The 18,155-nt window shown below is 35.8% G+C and overlaps 1 protein-coding gene across 1 annotated transcript in view; it reads left to right on the plus strand.

Annotated features, from left to right (window-relative positions):
• Positions 1-2,963: 2,963 nt before the first annotated feature.
• LOC103777402 (guanine nucleotide exchange factor VAV3-like) overlaps positions 2,964-18,155 on the plus strand; it is a 34,245-nt gene continuing 19,053 nt past the window's right edge. The window contains exons 1-4 of the mRNA XM_008944953.1: positions 2,964-2,985; positions 6,589-6,728; positions 13,544-13,609; positions 17,759-17,793. Of these exons, the coding sequence (XP_008943201.1) occupies positions 2,964-2,985; positions 6,589-6,728; positions 13,544-13,609; positions 17,759-17,793 (263 nt within the window). The remainder of the gene's footprint in view (positions 2,986-6,588; positions 6,729-13,543; positions 13,610-17,758; positions 17,794-18,155) is intronic.

Below are 18,155 nucleotides of genomic sequence, written 5' to 3' on the forward strand. Positions count from 1 at the left end.
TAAATGTTATAATAATCAGCCTTCTTAAGTTTTTTGACTTAAAAATTTTGGCAAAATTGAGTCGGGCAGCAAATTCAGGCCTTATTTTTAGTCATATGAGAAATAAGACAGTTAAACACACCAGCTAAAGAGAAGCCAAACAAATGAGGTATTCATAACTGGTTCTTAGGCACTGTCAGCATTTCAGTCGTCTTGCCTGAACATAAGGCTTATATGCAATATCTGAAATCAGAACTTTTAATTATGGTGACATAGAAAAATAATGACTTAAAACCAGGATAATTAAAAGTTCAATTAAAATATCTTATTTGAGGCGTGTCTATGTACTTATTAGTTTTGCCTAATGGTAATTATTTAAATCATTGCAACTCTGAAGAGTGCACTTAAAAGACTGGCATGTTCCATGTATGTGAGTTCTGTAATTTGTGTCATAAATACTTGATCTAAAAGTAAAAAGCCACCCCACATCTATTTTCTTTTGCATTATGAATAGACAACCCCAGAAACAGGGTGTGTGTTTTGTGTTTTGTGTGTAAGTGATCATGTAGTGGTGCTTTTTTTTTTTTTTTGTCCCCTCACCAGCTGAGAAGTCCTTCTAGACAAGTTTTCCTTCTGTTGATAACTGTACAAAACTATTGACTTCCACTGGTTGTGGAGATAGATGACACTGATTAGGAATTTAGAAGCAGCTGTTTTGATAAATGCAGGAGAGGTGAATCGAGTTTACTGTCAATTATACAGCAAAATCATTAGGAACAGGAATTTTGAACACTGAAGCTAGCAGAGCTGATTTGAAGAACGTACAGAGAATACCAAAGAACTTGGTTTTCATAGAGTCCATGCTCAGAGTAGAGCTTTTCTTTAACTTTTAATAATATTAGTATTAGACCAAGATGTTGCCAAAATAGATGGGAAGGGTGATGTTTTTTGTCTCCAGGAGGCTCAGATTGTGGGTATAACTGTCTACATGCTCTTCTCAGTTCTGTCCTTTTCAACCCGTCTGGCTTGGTTTTCTTTTTTTTTTTTTATCATAACTCCTTGTTAATTATCTGCAGATGTGCTCTTTGATCTGAAACTTTCACCATCTAACTTTTACTTAACATCAAATTTTGTATTTCTTCACTTTTATTGAAATGTAAGGTCTCCTTTGCCTATGTGTCTTTAGTGTGTGCTGTTAAAATGATTTGTGACACTGTAGGTCACTGTTCAGACACTTAACCCAATGAGACAATGAGATACCGCCATGGGTTACTTTGCCCTTATTTCCTGGCTGGAGGGTTGAAGGTGGCTGGAGATGCACCTGCTCTGCAACTTCAATTGGAGTATTTCTTCTGGTCTTTGCTGTGGAAGACTTATCCCTCACTAAATATCAGTGTGTTCCTCAGCAGAGCTACATTCCCTTTTTTTTGTGGCTACAAAAACATAAAACAAAAGCATCTTCAGAGTGTCCAGATAATCAAAATGCTCTTTTGATGAAAGAAACGACAGAATTAGTGAGACTTCATGTCGTTTCCCATAGGAAAGGCAAATATCATTGTGCTGAGATTCTGGAAACACTGTTATGGCCTTGTCAGTCTAAAATTCTGTTTCGAATTCAAAGCCTTATGAAATCGGGAGGCTTTCTTCCATTACATTAGTGTGTTTTTTGTCAGGTTAGAAATCTTTGGTTGATTAGGCTCTATTTTCCTTAGAGAAAAAGAAAGTCTTCCTTCTAGACTCTCATTAACCAGAAATGGATGTTTAATGCAGACAGAGCTATATAGTATATCCACAAATTCACCTTTTAACCTTGGTCTTCTATACTCTGTCATTATTCTGTATGTTGAAGTGATCCCTGCCCAAAGTGTAAACCATGTTCTACGCTGCTTGGAAATCACAGATGCTGGAATCAGTTTTGACAGATAGAGGTCATCACAGGCCATGCATTATGCATGTTGTTAGCAAAAATAACATTTTGAATCTCTACATGAAACTCTGAGGGTTATTCAGTGCTGTTCTTGGATGCAGAGCTGTTGTAAGGAATGCGTGTAGCTTATTTATAAGTTCTCATCATTTCATATGTAATGGGTATTCTAACTTATTATGTACTACGTTAATTCTGAAACGTAGCCTTCCTCCTTGACTTTTAACTATGGGAGTAACTAGTTAAATGTGTGATATGGCTTATGAAATGTTTTTTTTTTTTTTTCTGTAATGTAGCCAAATTGGTGGTTTGTAAACTCTGACTCCAGCATGCTTTCTACTTCTCTAATGAGCTACAATTTAGATCATCAATTTGTGTTTAGGTCTGTGACCCAGATCTTGGCTACGAAGACTTTTCTAGGAAGCTAGGGGTTTTCCTGGTTTTCACGTTGAAGTAAATGTCAACTGGTTATTGGTGGAATAATTAGATCAGTTGACTTTTTGATTTCGTGGTTGGGAACTGCCAGACTGGTTTTTCATCTTTAAATTAGGAAGTTTCCTGACAAAAGCTTTCAGCCTTGTGGAAATCTGACCTCATGGAAGCCAATGAAATTGTTAACATTCATTATAATAATGCATGGCTGAAATCCTGACCTTATCCTTTGTATTGGAATTTTATCTGCTTTTAAATGTAGTAAGGGCTAACAATTTTGGGGCAGGTATATTTCCAGAAGTTTTCTGCAGTTGTCAGATGTTCTGAGTACTGAAGCTATACATATTGCAATGGCAGTGTCTGTAATGCTTCCTCTATTTCACATTTCAGTCACTAATGCTAAATGTCTCTATATTGTTTCTATCAATCTGTAATTACACTTAAAACACTTCAAGGTTCTGTAACGTACCACTTTTTCTTGCCTGCATTATTATATTACAGCAAATACTCAGGATTCTTAATGAGTGTATTTGTCATGAAACCACATGCCAATTAAGACTGAAATTTCCAGATAGGTGAGGAAAATATTCTTGATCTTCCCTTTCTGAATTTCAGTAAGGCAGTTACTATGCTGCCTAGAGAAATTGATCTGTTATGAGAGGACGCTAAAAGAACTTGGCTTCTTTCACCTAATAAACTGAAGGTTAAAAGGGGTGTGATTGCTCTCTATTACTGCATTATGAAAAGAAATGCAGACGAGGAAAAGGACTATTCAGACTGCTGCCTCTAGATGGATATAAGCTGCCTGTGAACTATTTTACACAGGAAAGTAGAAGACTTTCTACTTGCTACAATGTACACCATCTCAGTGTTAGTCTGCCAAACTTTCTGAGTTACTAGCATGGAATGTGTAGTTATATGGTGGAAAGAAAGTTGAGTACTCTTTAAAGCTCTTTGATTCTCTACCTCAATTTATTAACTTTTCTGTACCCCACTTCTTTTGTCTGTGCTTGATGGTTATGTAAGGGAAGTTCTGTGAGAAGAACATTTATCTGTGGGGAACATACCTAGTTCAGAATAGTATGTTCTTGTTTGTGATAGATTGATTCAAAGTTTTCATGTAGTCTTGTTTCTGGAAAATCTGATTTAAAACAGAAAAGAAAGTTTAAAATTATGTAACACGGACAGGTCCTTTTGATGATGTTTTCATACAACAAGGGAAAAACATCAGTTGCACATTCAGTGCTTTTGATCAATACAGGTTGTCTATACACATCTGGTATTGCTGATATTGAATTGAATATATTCTCTGTGACTAAAACACTCCTGGAGAGTGAATTTACCTTCAGTTGTTGTTCTTTGGGGTGGTACTCAGAATCTGAGTCAAATCTACTGTGTGCTTAAATTAGAACCAGAAAATAATTTCCCTTGTTCATACATGCATCTTTGATCAGTGGCCCTGAAGCTAGCAGATGGCATCATTAGTGAAGTGGGTGACTGAAAGCAATACAGTAATTAGTGAAGTCACAGTGTTCTTCTGTGTTATTGCAATTAATCTGGGAATCCTAGCCACGTGCCCTTCTTATTCCGGACGCTGGTTGACGCAGGGCTGGTGACGGTGTGTATACATTGTGCTAGGCAGTGTGTATTCATAGCAAAGGCAACACTGAGCGAGAAGAACTCCTAAGTAGACCAAAGGCAACAATTGGATAAAAGTAGCTAGTAAAATTACAGTAGAAGAATAAAATTTGTTGATAACAATAGTAGAGAGTAGCTGTACAAAGTCAGTGCTGTTTTGTCCCACTTCCTGTAGGCAAGTTTTAAGAGGGCATCTGAAGCAAGATAATGAACTCGAAGACCAAAACCTTGTAACTTGAAAGCCTATTTAAATGAATAGGATTATTTCTAGTGATGTTAAGAGGTGCTAGATCAAATCTTCCAACGTTTATCTGTCAGGGGACTTTCGTAATCAAAATTGCTGTAGGAATTTACAGAATTAAACATATTGGATTAGACACAGGTATTCTAGGCATGATATGTTTTGACATGATTAATTCTGTTTTAACTTTTGAATAATCCTGCTAGTTGACACAGAACAATTTTTTTTTTTTTTTTTTTTTCCCCATTTCCGCATGTTCTCTTGGCCTGGTTTTCAGAGATGTTGATGATCATAATAACCAGTGCAATAGAAATATGAAGTCCTTTTAGACCTGTTTATGGTTAATGATTTTATCAGCATAGTATTTTTAAAAAAAACACAGGACTTGCAATGAAAAGTGTGTGAGAGTATTTCTGATGACAGCAATATGCAGGTGATGTTTTAAGTATATTGTATCTGCACGCTAGAGATGTGATAAACTGAATCACCTGATGCAAGGTTTCATGACATGAGTAATTTTTTGTGCGTTTGTTTCAACTTCCAAATATGTCTCTTAAGTGCTTTACAGTTTATCACATATGCAGACCTGTCATTTATGTTATATTGAGGGAATTGCCTCGCATTAGGACTAAGTTGTCAGCTTTGCGTAGATACTTGTATGCAGCATTGTTTCTGTTTGCCGTGCAACAGATGCAACATTTGTTGTTGCTGAATCAGTAGTTGAAAGTATGAGAACCTTCAGCTTAGAAATAAAGCAAAGCATAGTACTTAGCTAAGTGGACTAATTGCTTATTTAAAAGGAGCACCTGATTATTAGTATGGCAGATAACGTGAAGAAATAGTAAATGTTGGGTGTCAGTTGGATTGAGTAATCTAAAAGATGATGTTTCTTTGCTTAATGTTCATTAGCACTTTGGATTAGTATTTATTCTCAAATACAGAGAGTAGTAATTATTGAAGATGTTGTCTTTCATGTTTCATACAGTTTAGAGGAGATCAGAGATATTTGTATTTCTTGCTACTTAAATTGCAGCAGTGATCTTGCAACAGAAATAGGTCTTTTATAGGCTTGGTGAGTCTTGTTAGAATTTTCATTATGACTGTACAGCAAGAAACTGGTTAAATATAGCAGCTCCGCTACCTTGACTTTGCATGCATCCACTCTTAGTTGTATTTGTTAATATACATTCTAACAATCTTACTGAACCAAAAGCTTTCTAGCGAAGATTAGAAATGGATATGCCTACTTATTTGTAGCAATTTTTAACACCGTATGTGCAGTTAAAACAGGGAAATTATTATAGAAAGTTTTATTTAAAGATAGAGACTGAGTTAAAAATAGATCTGTTCTGTTAAAATGCTACTTTCCTTGGCAGTATAAAGAGTGGAAAAAATGCTTTTCTAAAAGCTTTTAAGTCTTTACTATGTTTGTTATTGAGTGGGTGGTACATCACTCCATTTCAAGTGTTCTTATAATATTACAGCACTCTCTTTTAATGAAATAAACTAGCTGCCCATAATGCTTTAAATTTTTCTTTTAAAACTGCATTATAGTTATAAGAACATGGAGTTATAGTACACACAGTTTTCTCTTGTGGCTGAAATCCTGCTGCCCACCCCAGATTTGATACATGTTTGTGGAAGGCTATTCAAGTGCAGTTCCCAACAGTGATATTGTCCTTTATACAGGCAGAGAGACTGATCTTTGGGGAAGATATTTCATTTCTCAAGAACTGGATTGCTCCCTTTAAAAAAAGAAACAAACAAAAAAAATAAAAAATCACAGGTCAGCTGTCTAGATGTAGGCAGTATTGGTGTGGAAGGACTGGTGTGCAGCTAGAGTTCTTGTCTTGAAAATGAAACCTTAAACTGACCCAAGCTTTGACATGTATCCAAAAATATTGTCAAAACCTGAAAATTAAAAAAAGAAGTCTTTTGAGAAGGCTAGAAGGATTGTCATCCTTACTCTCTTGGACGTGTTCATATCACTAACAGGCTTTTTCTTTAATATTGGTGTAAAGCTGATGAGATCATCCATATTGGTGTATTTCAACACAATTTTTGTCTTGAACTACAAAGAAAGCCTTAATATTCAAACCTTATGCAGAGCCAGTGCACATACAGAGGAGAGAGCCTCCATAGATGCAAAATCAACTTTACTCCAAGAAGAGGAGAGGGCAGAGATGTTTTTTCAAAGTAGGCTGGACATGCTATAGTAGTAAGGCAGTGACTTAGTCATGTACCTGTTAAAGACGTAGTGTCTGTTTGTCGATATTGCTTTTGTAGTCTTCAGATTTCATAAACTGTCATTAACTAAGCATACATGCTGACTTATGTTCTGTTTTGTTTATTTTGTTGTTTTTATTTGTTAATTCAGGTTTACCAAAAATGCAAGTCATTCGGAACTACAGTGGCATACCACAGCCAGAGACACAAGATGGTCCACCATTGCATATCCAGACTGGGGACACTATTGAACTAATTAGAGGAGATGCACATAGCTTATTTTGGCAGGTATTGTATCATTTAGCAAATGGCTGTACTCCATTAGTCCCAGATATTAAATTCTTTGTGATATATTGCATTTGTAACTCTCTTCCTTTTTGACTGACAAAAGAATATCTTTATGGTTTACTCCAAGTAAATCTGTAATATAACTATTTTTACTTTCAAATTGTTGATAGTTCCTATATTGTGTAAAGCTTCACTCTTGCAGCCTTAGAGTACAAGTCCTGGTGAATATATCTACAATAACATGGCATTGGTAGCAGTCATTCTAGTGCAATTTTAAGAGCTAAGGAGAGGGTTTGGCACATAAATATCAAAATCCTGTGAATTTTCAGCCACTCCTTCTCTAACACAGCAGAATGAAAAGCTATATTGGCAAAACCCAATTCCAAATAATATATTCATAGGGGAGAGAAATAGCTCTGTAAAACAGAAACACACCTAAACTTTTTGATGACCTCTCAAGTCAAGTAAGGACTGTTTTTTATGAACATGGGAAAAGCGTATTCTAGTGATGGCAAAATTCAGAATCATGTGATTCACATGACTATTACTGTTACTGAGAATTATGAACAGATTCAAAATGCTGTCTTACATTCACTTTAAAGATAAATGCATTAAAGCATGTCTCATTTTCTTGATTGTTTTCTGTATTGTTCATACTAGAATCCTGCCTACTACAGATAGTATTGGATAAATCGAAATAGAGCTAACTAGAAGAATTTTCAGGATATTAATAGAGTGACAACTTGGAAGCATCTGATGTTGTCTTTTGAATTGTTCCAGTGTTTGTCTTTGTGATTTTCCTTTTTCTTTGAGAGTGTAATAAGTTAATGAATACAATTATAAAAACTACTTGTTCTTTTACATCAGTTAGATCATGTGGATTTTTTGCTGGCCTCAGTTAGGATTGAATCCTCAGCACTGAATCAGTGAACGCTTTATTCCTATGCTGCTGTATCATCTTGAACAGTATTTAAATGGGGGAAGTCATAAACAATAGAATTGCTTTAGATATGAAAAAGTATGTAAATAACTGTAACCACCCTCTCTGCTCCCCTGTAAAAAAGACCCAACAAACCAACCCACCCCGCAGAACCCTCCAAACCTGTTTTTTAGCAGATATATAGTGATATTTCACATCACTAAAAATAGTTTCAAACATGGTTTGGCAGATTTTGGCCTATGTAGTTTTATATGTAGAGCTTGGTTCTGCAAGGCCTTGAGTTCTGATCCAGAGAGGCGTTTAGGGATGCTCTTAATCTGGGACTAGCTAGGAAGTAATTATCTGACTGATACTGTTAGTACAAGCCAGAATTACTGGCACCTTGTGGGACTAATTCTATTGCCATGTTCATATACATCTGTCAACTCTATTTACTGAAATTTGTCTTAAATATTAGTACCTATCATACTAAAGAATTCATCTAGAATCTCACTGTGTTTAACTAGCAATAACTGGAAAGTTTGTGAGGCTTTATTCCAGAAGCCTTACTAATAGATTTGAATCTTAATGGAAATTGTCATCTCCATTAGCATCATCCAGGAATTTTTTTTCTCTCAAACTGTCTTGTCACAGATTGCTTAGTACAGATTTTTATAGGTCTTGTAACATCTGTATTTTAAAATGCATATTAAGAAAAAAAACCAAACAAACCTGTGAAACACAATTTATATTAAAGTATGTAGGTTTTATTCCAGAGGCGTTTTAATTTCTAGCTGACCAGCAAGATGAATACTAAAATGGATTTTTAAGTCATCTGTTGCTCAGTATAGCAATGCAAGTGTTTGTAATAGATAAATGTGTAGTTTAAGTGTAACTTTTCTGTTCTTTAAAGTATATCAAACAAGCACCAGAAGTTTCTAACCAATGCTTAAGCGATAGATTAAGTGTGATCAAATGTGTTTTCATAGATGGTAAAATTCTGCTAAGCTAATGTTTGAATGATTGTGTAGCAGTTGTTGTGCTAAGTTCTGTAGTAGCTCAAGAAGGAACACACATGAGAATCTACTTGTTATGCAGAAAACAGAAGCATGTGGGTTTTTTTAAGAAACGGTAAATGCTTTTCTGAGAGGCAAACTGAACAATCAAAGAGACAGTAAGATGGCTGGGGTAAGCATTTCTGAATTCCATGAATGTGCTTTCTGCCTTTTTACTGGTATCATACAAAGTCTTTCTCCAGACAGAATGTGTAATACTAGGGGAATTGATACTGTCACAAGTTATTTTACTCTCTGTGGTGAACAACTAGTCTTATGCTGATGCTCATGCATCCAGTTGTGCACGACTACATTTCTTTGCTCAGTCGAGGTGCAAGACCTGTGCTGCTTGCCTAGCTGGTGCTCAGCTAACATCACCTGCAGAATGAATTAAAAAAAGAAGAGGGCTGGGGGAGAGAAGAGAAAAGTTTGTGTTTTAAATGGAAATTTCAGCCCCCTTAACCACAGCACTACTAGTTTTTATAGCTGTAGTAGTGCAGCTTTGAAGTAGTCAGATTTTTATTATAGATGTGAACATTTCTCTCCTCTTCTGAGTTTGGTTTGAGTAAATTGGCACCTGCTTAACCTGAGGGGTAGGCTTTCAGGGGTGCTGCAACTATAACATAATGTAATTCTAGTTTCACAGGTTTGCATTGCAATTACCCACCATCCCCAGGCAATCATGTGTCTCAAGTATGCCAAAAGAATATAGATATTTCCTGCACTGATTCTTTCCTTTTTCAAAACCAGCTTTTCTTTGATGCAGATTAAATCCATATCAAGTAGTAGGTATTACAACGTACTTCCTAATGCGTCAGTAGTTAGTGGTCCTGCTGTAAACAGCCCAAAAGCATTAAGTATATCGTAAATATACTTAAGATACGAAATTGAAACATCAGGGAGGCAACACTGTAAAAGTGCCTCTTTTTTTCCCTTTTGGTTTGTAATTTTTTTTATCTGTCTCATTCTTCGGCAGACTTTGCAGTAAACAAAATTGGGTGAAGGACATGATAATTATAAATTTTAGCTATTCTGGCATTCTAGTTCTGTGTATGTCCTATTAAGTTAATAGCTAAGTAGGAGGCAGAAGTCTGGGAATTTAGGGTAAATATATCAAATGGCTTCAGAAAGTCTCCCGCTTTAAAACAGCTGCAAGGTCATGAATCAGCCTCTAGTCTTGCAGAGAGCATCAGTGAAAGGAAGGGACTGAAGGGTTTCATTGACCCTTTTATATATGAATTTGTATGTATGCACACACACATAATATATATTAATATAATAATTTAGAAAGACAATGTAATGGTGTATACATAATACACATTTTAAAACTAGTTCTGTCCAGTCCTTTGCTTCTGCTTTTGTGATGACCATAAGCCATAGGAAATGCTTACTCAGCAAACAATAAGCAATCAGCAATTAGGCAACATAAAGCAGAAGGAAATCAGTAGAAGTGATATATGGCGGCATAATAATTTTGCTTCTGTTAATGAATTGTTGGATAGATCTTAAATTTTGGCATCATATCTGACAACTAGTTATGGTTTTGTGTATCTGATACCAAGCACTGATAAATTTAGTTGAGATTTGTAAAGTAAACAAAATAACCAAATCTCCTAAGGATATTATCAAATTATTTGGATGAGCTCATTACTGAAAGAGCATTTTGAAATGAGCTGTTTTCTTCAGCAGTGTGTAACTGGTTCTGTTTAAGGAACAAAGCCACCCGCAGTTACCTCATGTGAAACTTGTCTTCAGGAGACAAAGCCTTCCTTGGGTCGTGTCCGTGATTGTTCCATTCAGGGTATTGCTCAAAACGCAAAGGCAGATTTTTGTACTGGTCCCAGTACTTGGGGATATTTTGTGTGACGAGTGTCTATGAGCATTCTCTGCTGCTGCTTTTGCTTTGGTCTTGATGCCTTGTCCATAGAACATATACTTGACTTGTAGCCTCTCCTAGCCCAGCAAAGTGACACATCAGCTTCAAAGAGCAGCATCTTTCAACAAATGGTGACATCAGAGGAAATTGTAGGATTGCTGTTTGGGCAGAGAGTATTTCTTAGTGCTGCACCTCTCATGTAGGTCTCATGATGTGGTTTCTCACAACTTCTTTTCAATAAATATTCAGTGTCCTCCAGATGATTAATTTTTTTGCTGCAAGTGCCATTGACTTATTGCTTACAGAATACTTCAAGTACATGAATGCGTTTACAATGCAGCTTGTGGATTGTAGTTCAGTTTCCGTATTCTGAATATGTACACATTATGATATCTCCTTGTGATAATGATTTCACTAGGACAGACCACAGCTTATCTCATAACCTTTGCTGTTCTGCTGGGTTTTTAAGCTGTGGTTCATATCATCGTGGACTGCTAGTAGTATCTAAGCCAGGTTGTGTAATGCTTGACTCTACATATTGTCCTGATTGGTCTGATCTTTACGTGCTACAGTTTTTTTTCCACGGCTGTAATGTGGCTTTATATTTTAATTTTCACTTGGGGTCATAAAAGCTCAGTTTGGTATAAATCAGTGGAAGTTGAAACATTTAAATGCCTGCAAATCAAAACTAGCTTTCATTGGAGATGTTGAGGTTTGCAAATATTTCTGGAAAAAAAACAATAAGAGATAAGACTGTAACCATCCAGACTGTATTTCTGATTGCAGGAGAAAGCACTATAAACATGAAACACTATTGGACATTTGAAATTATGTCCCTTTTTTCACTTTGAAAAGCTAACACAGTGATCTGTCCCGGAGCTCTTCAAAGTTTGATCTTTGGCTGCTTTCAAGTTGTGCACATGTGTTACTTGATGTGTCATCTTGTTCAGCTTCTTTCACTTGATATAAATATTTCAATGTCGCATAAGCCCACAATGGCATGTGGGCACCTACAAAACTAATGTTCAGTTGTGAACATTAGTTCATAAGCTTTTTCTCATTAATAGATTTTATTCAGTGGCTGGTCTTATTGACTGTGATATCACTTGCTGTTCAGATGAGATGAGTATTGGAAATAATAATTAATATTGTCCTCTTCCATCCCAGACGTTCTATGATTTTATGAACTCCCATTTAGATGGGAGACCATGTCAGACCTCTGCTTGTAAGCTAAGTCTGCACTTCTGAAAGACTCATGTTTTGGGAGTAAATAGAATATATGGATGCAAAGGGTAACCTGCATTCAAGCAGATAATGGGAAAGAGGGCAAGTAAGCTTTGCTGAACACAGGTTCAGATGTCTAAGATCATTGCTTGTTAGTGCATAATTATTTTTTTAATATAATCTCTGTTGAGCTGCTTACAGCTTAAATACTGCTTAACGTTTTTTTCCTCATCCTCCTCAGCATTCTCTGTGTATTTGGTAAAGATGGCACTTAATGTCTGTGTGTGACAAACTGTCATGATCTCCATAGGAAAATGATATATGAGTTGATTGAGTTTCAGGCATCACAATCAAAGGATGTTTTCATTTTTTCATAAAATCTCATTAATTCTTGCTTTTACTTTCAACTCCACCCTGTTTGAAATGGCTAAATTCTGGTTTGTGTGGTGCTATTAGGGTACAATTACACATTTAGTGTTCCAGAAACAAAATCAAATAAAATAGCAAAGAAATTCCCTGTCTATTTTGGAAGCACTCTTTCTCATTTTAATTTTTTATGTTGCAGGTACACCATTAAAAGAAAAAAAAATAATTCCTAGTATTGCAGTGCTTGTAAAATACTTATTCTTACTGTTATTGCCAAATCCAAATGCTGATAGTACATTATGTGCTTACAGTGGGTATATAAAATTTAATTTAGGCTAGGCAATTCTGTGGTTTTAAAATCTCTTAATTGAAAACATTTGTTTGCCAAAAATCTACTTTTTGATGCTTTCATTTCATGTATCTGTGTTCAGAAATTTTAGCTATGTGCTCTGTTCTGCTTTGAAAAATGTGGTGAGCATGTTCACAGCCAAATGTTTACTAGGACTAGAAAGGTGTTCTTATTTTACTGTTCCGTCTGGCGGAGGACGTGTTCTTTAGAAAAGCTGTGTGGTGAATTGTGAGCTGCTGAGGCATGGCTCTGTGAAGATCAGGTCACTCTTGTCCCTTGGAAGCCCAGAGTAAATGGGTGGTCCTTCAATTTCTGCAGCTGGTCTGCCAGGTGTGTGGGTGCATCTACAACATGTTTGGAATGTGTCTTAGAGAGTTGATCTTTAATTTGGTCAGTATTCTAGCACTCACCCAATTTCCAATGATGTGCATCACTTAAGGAAACCCTTAACTATAGAACTTTGTGTTCTGAATTGGCTGAAGGATTATTAGCTGCAAGCTTCTGTTGGAGTTAGCATGATTTCTCAGGTGCTGCAACTGCCACCAAATGATGGTGCAGCTCTTTGGAGGATCTGTAATGTTGCAGTGTGGCAGCTCTCTAGACTAGAGTAATGCCAGCTGAGAAGGAAGCAACTTGAAAGGAGATAATTAACATTAATGAAGATATTGGACACTGGCAGGCATTGACACAACTGGAAATCACAACCCAGGCTCTAAGACCCCTTCTTGCATCTCAGCTCTCAAAGCTCTCAGGTGTCTCAGCTGTAATTATTGCTTAATTATATAAATAGAAAAAGCCTGACCAAAACAAAAAAAAACCCAAACAAAGAGAAAAATTAACCAAAACAACACAAACCACACAACTGTTCAGTAACACTTTGTTAGAACAGCATTTTATTTTAAAGACTCTGATATACTCTTATTGTCCTAAATCCCTGTGCATGTGTTATTATTTAATGTTAATCTCTATTATGTCTCAAAAAATGGATAATTGTGTGGGTTTTTAATTTTTTTTTTTTAATTCTAGGGCAGAAATCTAACAACAGGAGAGCTGGGATTCTTCCCAAGTGATGCAGTAAAGCCTAGCCCATGTGTAAGTACAACTGTTTAATTCTGTTTGTCATCTTTGAGAAAAACTGCCTAGTTCATACCATTGCTTTATTAATCTTACCTTACAAAAATCACGTTTTCTAGTTCCCTTGTGTTCACATGATATGTTCAATACTGCTTAAAATACAGCATTCTAATACTTTTAGTTTTTGAATTTAAATAGGACATGTCAAGAAAACGTGTTTGAGAAGCAGATTTAGCTTTTGGGAATATTAATAAATTGAACTGTCTGAATTGTTTCCGGAGTATAGAACAAACACATTTTATGTGTAATCCACTTTCTTCCTTCCCCAGCAGTAAGGTGAGAATGCTGTGGTTCCAATCTATTCTCCCCAGTCACTTTGCGTTAGAGAGAAGGATTGCGCCCTATGTAGTGAGTTAAAAAATGCTTAAGAGTACAACTCGTATAGAACTTTGAATTCAGACTGCTTGATAAATGCTCTCATCTCTGGAGGTCCTTACATGCCTTTTATTTCACACAAGGATGTGCTCAATCTATAAAAGCTCCAGAGAACAAAAAGAATAATTATTTTATAATATGTACTCAAGAATTTTGTATATGGATGTGATGATGGATAAATATACTGTACACTCGTGCCTTCATTCTCTCCCCTCTATAGCCCTGTTTATTATACATTACTGTATGTCTATTGGTTGAGATAATTGTTGTAAACTCATAAACCCAGTGATGAATCATATTCCTTACTTTGCTTTAAGACAGTTTGAACTTCTTTCAAACTGATTCACAACAGTTTGACTTATTAATAGAATTGCTTCAATTAATTACAGCAATCAAGATATGCTACTTAAATGGTTTATAAGTGGGTGGAATCAGGTATTAGTGGTTGCATTTTGGTATGCCTTGGAGGCATGTGTTGTGTCTTACGTTGTAAAATATACGTGGGATCCTAAGTATAAATACATTAGTATATCTTGAGACATCTTTAGTATCCTATATTTTTAGAATTGTGTTGGATGTGTAGAGGGATGAACAGAATATTTGTAGTTACAAGGTACGTTGGAGTGGGTGAGAGAACCTATCTGGGATAAAGATGGGAATGTTACGTGAACTTAGCTTGCTTCCATCCACCCCTTGCAAAGCTGTGGACTTCCCAAGCTGTGGTGTCACTGTCCTGGACACAGGTAGTGTCTGCTACGTATTGACCTTAAATTCTTGGAACCACCCAGTCAATTTTAGTGTAGTATCATTGACAGCAACTGTAGCAACATTTTAAGAACCACCCCTATCCTTTAAAGCAGAGGAAGTGGAGTGTCCACAGTTAGCAAAAATACTCGTGGAGTGTTGTGAAGATAGCTTTCTAGTGATAAAGCTTCCTGCTAAATTTAAAACATAAAGTTTACAGGAGTGTTGAAAACAATAACGTTTTACAGAATGAATAAATATTATTCATTAAATGTTACCAACCAGTGTCCCGATCAGAACAAAAAGATAAATTGATGCTTCACCATTCTTAACTTGGAAGGATGAAATATAAACATCTTACTATGATAAATGATGTAGTTAAAGATACTGAAACATCAATCAGATTTTAAACATGCTATAACTTTCACTGTTATTATTAAGTCTAACAGTCTTTACAACCAGCTGATATAAAAATGCCCAGAAACAGCATAAAATGTAAACATCAAAAGACTTTAGGAATGAATATTGAATGAAAAACTGCTGAGCTCCAGAATATCTATATACCAAACTTCTCACAGATGTACCTATAAAAATTTTTTTTCCTCTTTGCAGTAAGTAGTATGTGTCAGCAGACATTTTTTTTTTTTTTTTTTTGTACCATATGAATCAAGTCTGGTTCTTCCTAGCTTTTCTCCAGTTTTCTCGTTCTGTAGGGGCATTGGACACATAGCACAGGTTGAGCCAAAGCCTTTGGGAATAACATTTGATTTTATACTGTTTCATAAAAATGAACACTTGAGAGATAAATATATCTCCATTCAAAATTAATGAAAAGGACTGCTCATCTATTGTTTAACTGCTCTGGAGGATGGCATTACACCACCTTTGTATTTTTATATCCTTTCCAATGTAGTAGAACTACTTGACGAATTAGGAATATTTTCTAAAAAAACCCTGTTCTGCTGACAGAATGCATGTCCTATGGGGGATAGTACAGGTGATTAATGGTGCAGTTCTTCTGTAGATGAAACGTATTATTGAAATTTCTGACAGCATGAAAAGATCCTGTAAGTGTGTAGTTGGCCTTGAAATATCTCATTTGGTCACTTGACAAGAGCATTTCTTGCAGGAATTCATTGTCAGCATACTCACAATACGTTCACTTGTTTCCAAGACTCACCATTAGAAGCAGAGGTGCCCGGGTGACACCATCAGTAGCTGTAGGGATACGAGGAGCTGTTGCTGCTGCCAGTGGTAGTACCTGGTTGTGTTAGTCTCCCTGCACGTCACAGGGGTTTGAGTACCACCAGTGCTGCAGCTGCTCTTGTTTGAGAGCCCTTTGTCTACACTAGTTAGGAGTAATGCATGTTTCCTTTTTCTCTTCAAGAACTAGACTAACCTACTGACTGTTGTAACACCCAGATAGTTTTACTGTTGTGCAAGCTGAACATGTGACCCTGGTTTTATCATGAAGAACTTTGTGTTCCACACAAGTGTCTGCTTTTTTTATTTAGACAAAAATGTGAGTTTTGGGTTTTCCTGTAAAATTCTGAATTTTATAATAAAAAATCTTGGGTTGAGAGGCATTCCGGTAAGTGGGTGTGTATTTATTTTGAGTGACTATGGTGTAAAAGACAGCAAGCAGATCTTTGTAACTCTGCAAGTTTTGGTTCATGGAAATGAATATTAAGAGTGCAGGGATGAAAATTATAGCCTGAGTAAATTTAGTTAGCCAAAATCTGTCACAAAAACCTGAGAAGTTCTATTTCGTTCTGTGGAGAAAGAGAAGTTAGGAGAGATACTAAATTAATTCCTATTCAAGGTTGTGGGGTGTTTTTTTTTTTTTTTTGTTATTTTTAAATTGTCAATTAAAAAGTGTTCTGAGGTTAACTAAGAATATACTTAACCAGTGTTTTAAGTGAAATGTTTGAAGTGCATTGTAGAACTCTAGTTTCGATGCTTCTTAAAATGAAGATGAGAGCCTTAGAATGGTGAGATTGTAACAATTCTTGCTTTGTTTCAAAAATTTAGTACTTTTGCATTCCAGTAAGTGTTCTTTTTTGAGGAGGTTGCAAGATAAGTTATCATATGTTAGTAACTTACATGTTGTTTGTTTTCTGTGTTTTTTTTATGGAGGAGGGGCTGTTGTCCCATCACTGGAGTTTATTTTTGGGTCAGCTATAAAGACTTGATAGATATCTTGGTTGATACTGAGGCCAAGTTAGTGCGGAAAAAAATAATTTGCTTATCTAAGAATATATGGCATTAGGCTATAAGTCTGCAAGATGTATGCTAAGCTTCCACTAAAATCAATTTTCAACACTCTGCAAGTTTCATACGTTGTTTTCTTAGAAGAGTAGGATAGCATACACCAATGGGAGATGGTCCAGATGAAATGCTGGTTTTCAGGGGGGTTGCTGTACTGTGCGTCTTGTGCATGTATAAACATTACCTGTGCATAAGTTTATGTCTACGTGCAACATCCGTTTTGCAAACTGATTGTAGTTTTCTTAATTTCTTAAATTGAATTTGGGAGTCAAATTCCATGTTTATATTAAAATCCAGTACAGGAGTTAACCAAGTCAAATACAAAAATATGAATGATGTTGTACAATCCAACCGGTGTGTTATCCTTGACACAGAAGATTATATACTATATTTCTTAGTAGAAAGTCTTTCTAAGGCCATACAATACTGAAAACATGAAGTGAGCTATTATACACATCACTGTAAAACTGTTGCACGTTTTAATGATACTTATCTACAACATGTAGCATTGGGATATTTTATGTAGGAATATAGAATATTTGTCCTTTTATTATAGCTTTCCTTCAAAAGAAAGTAGACTTGTACACTTGGAGACTAATTAATCATCTCTTTCTTTTAACTCGTTTCTTCTGGATATTGACAGTTAGATCTATACTATCTAATTTGTGTTGATTCAAGAAATTCTTGATACTCATTCTCTTGTATCTTTTATGGTCCTAGGTTCCTAAACCAGTAGACTACTCTTCACAACTGTGGTGAGTCCCTGTCTAGTCTTAAGAATCTCTTTGAAAGAAGCAGTCATAGAAAGACAAGTGTGTTTATTACAATTTAATTTATATTAATTTAACCTTTCTAGGCTTCTGAAGAAGACATTGTGTAATGATTTGGGAAAGCAACACCATGCATTGCCTAAAAGCATTTGTGATGTAGTAAAGTGCTTAAAGATTTTGACGTTTTGTTTACAAATCTGTAGCTGTGCAGACATAGTCCCAGAGGTCTGAAACAGAACAATAAGTGATGAGTAGAATATGAAGTGAGCAAGTAGATCTTACATGTTAAGTGAATAAAGATGAGGAATCACGTTAAACACATCTTGTGAATAATTTTGCATTTCCTT

The sequence above is a fragment of the Merops nubicus genome, unplaced genomic scaffold (genome assembly GCF_000691845.1).
Source record: "Merops nubicus isolate BGI_N331 unplaced genomic scaffold, ASM69184v1 scaffold38477, whole genome shotgun sequence".
NCBI lineage: Eukaryota > Metazoa > Chordata > Aves > Coraciiformes > Meropidae > Merops > Merops nubicus.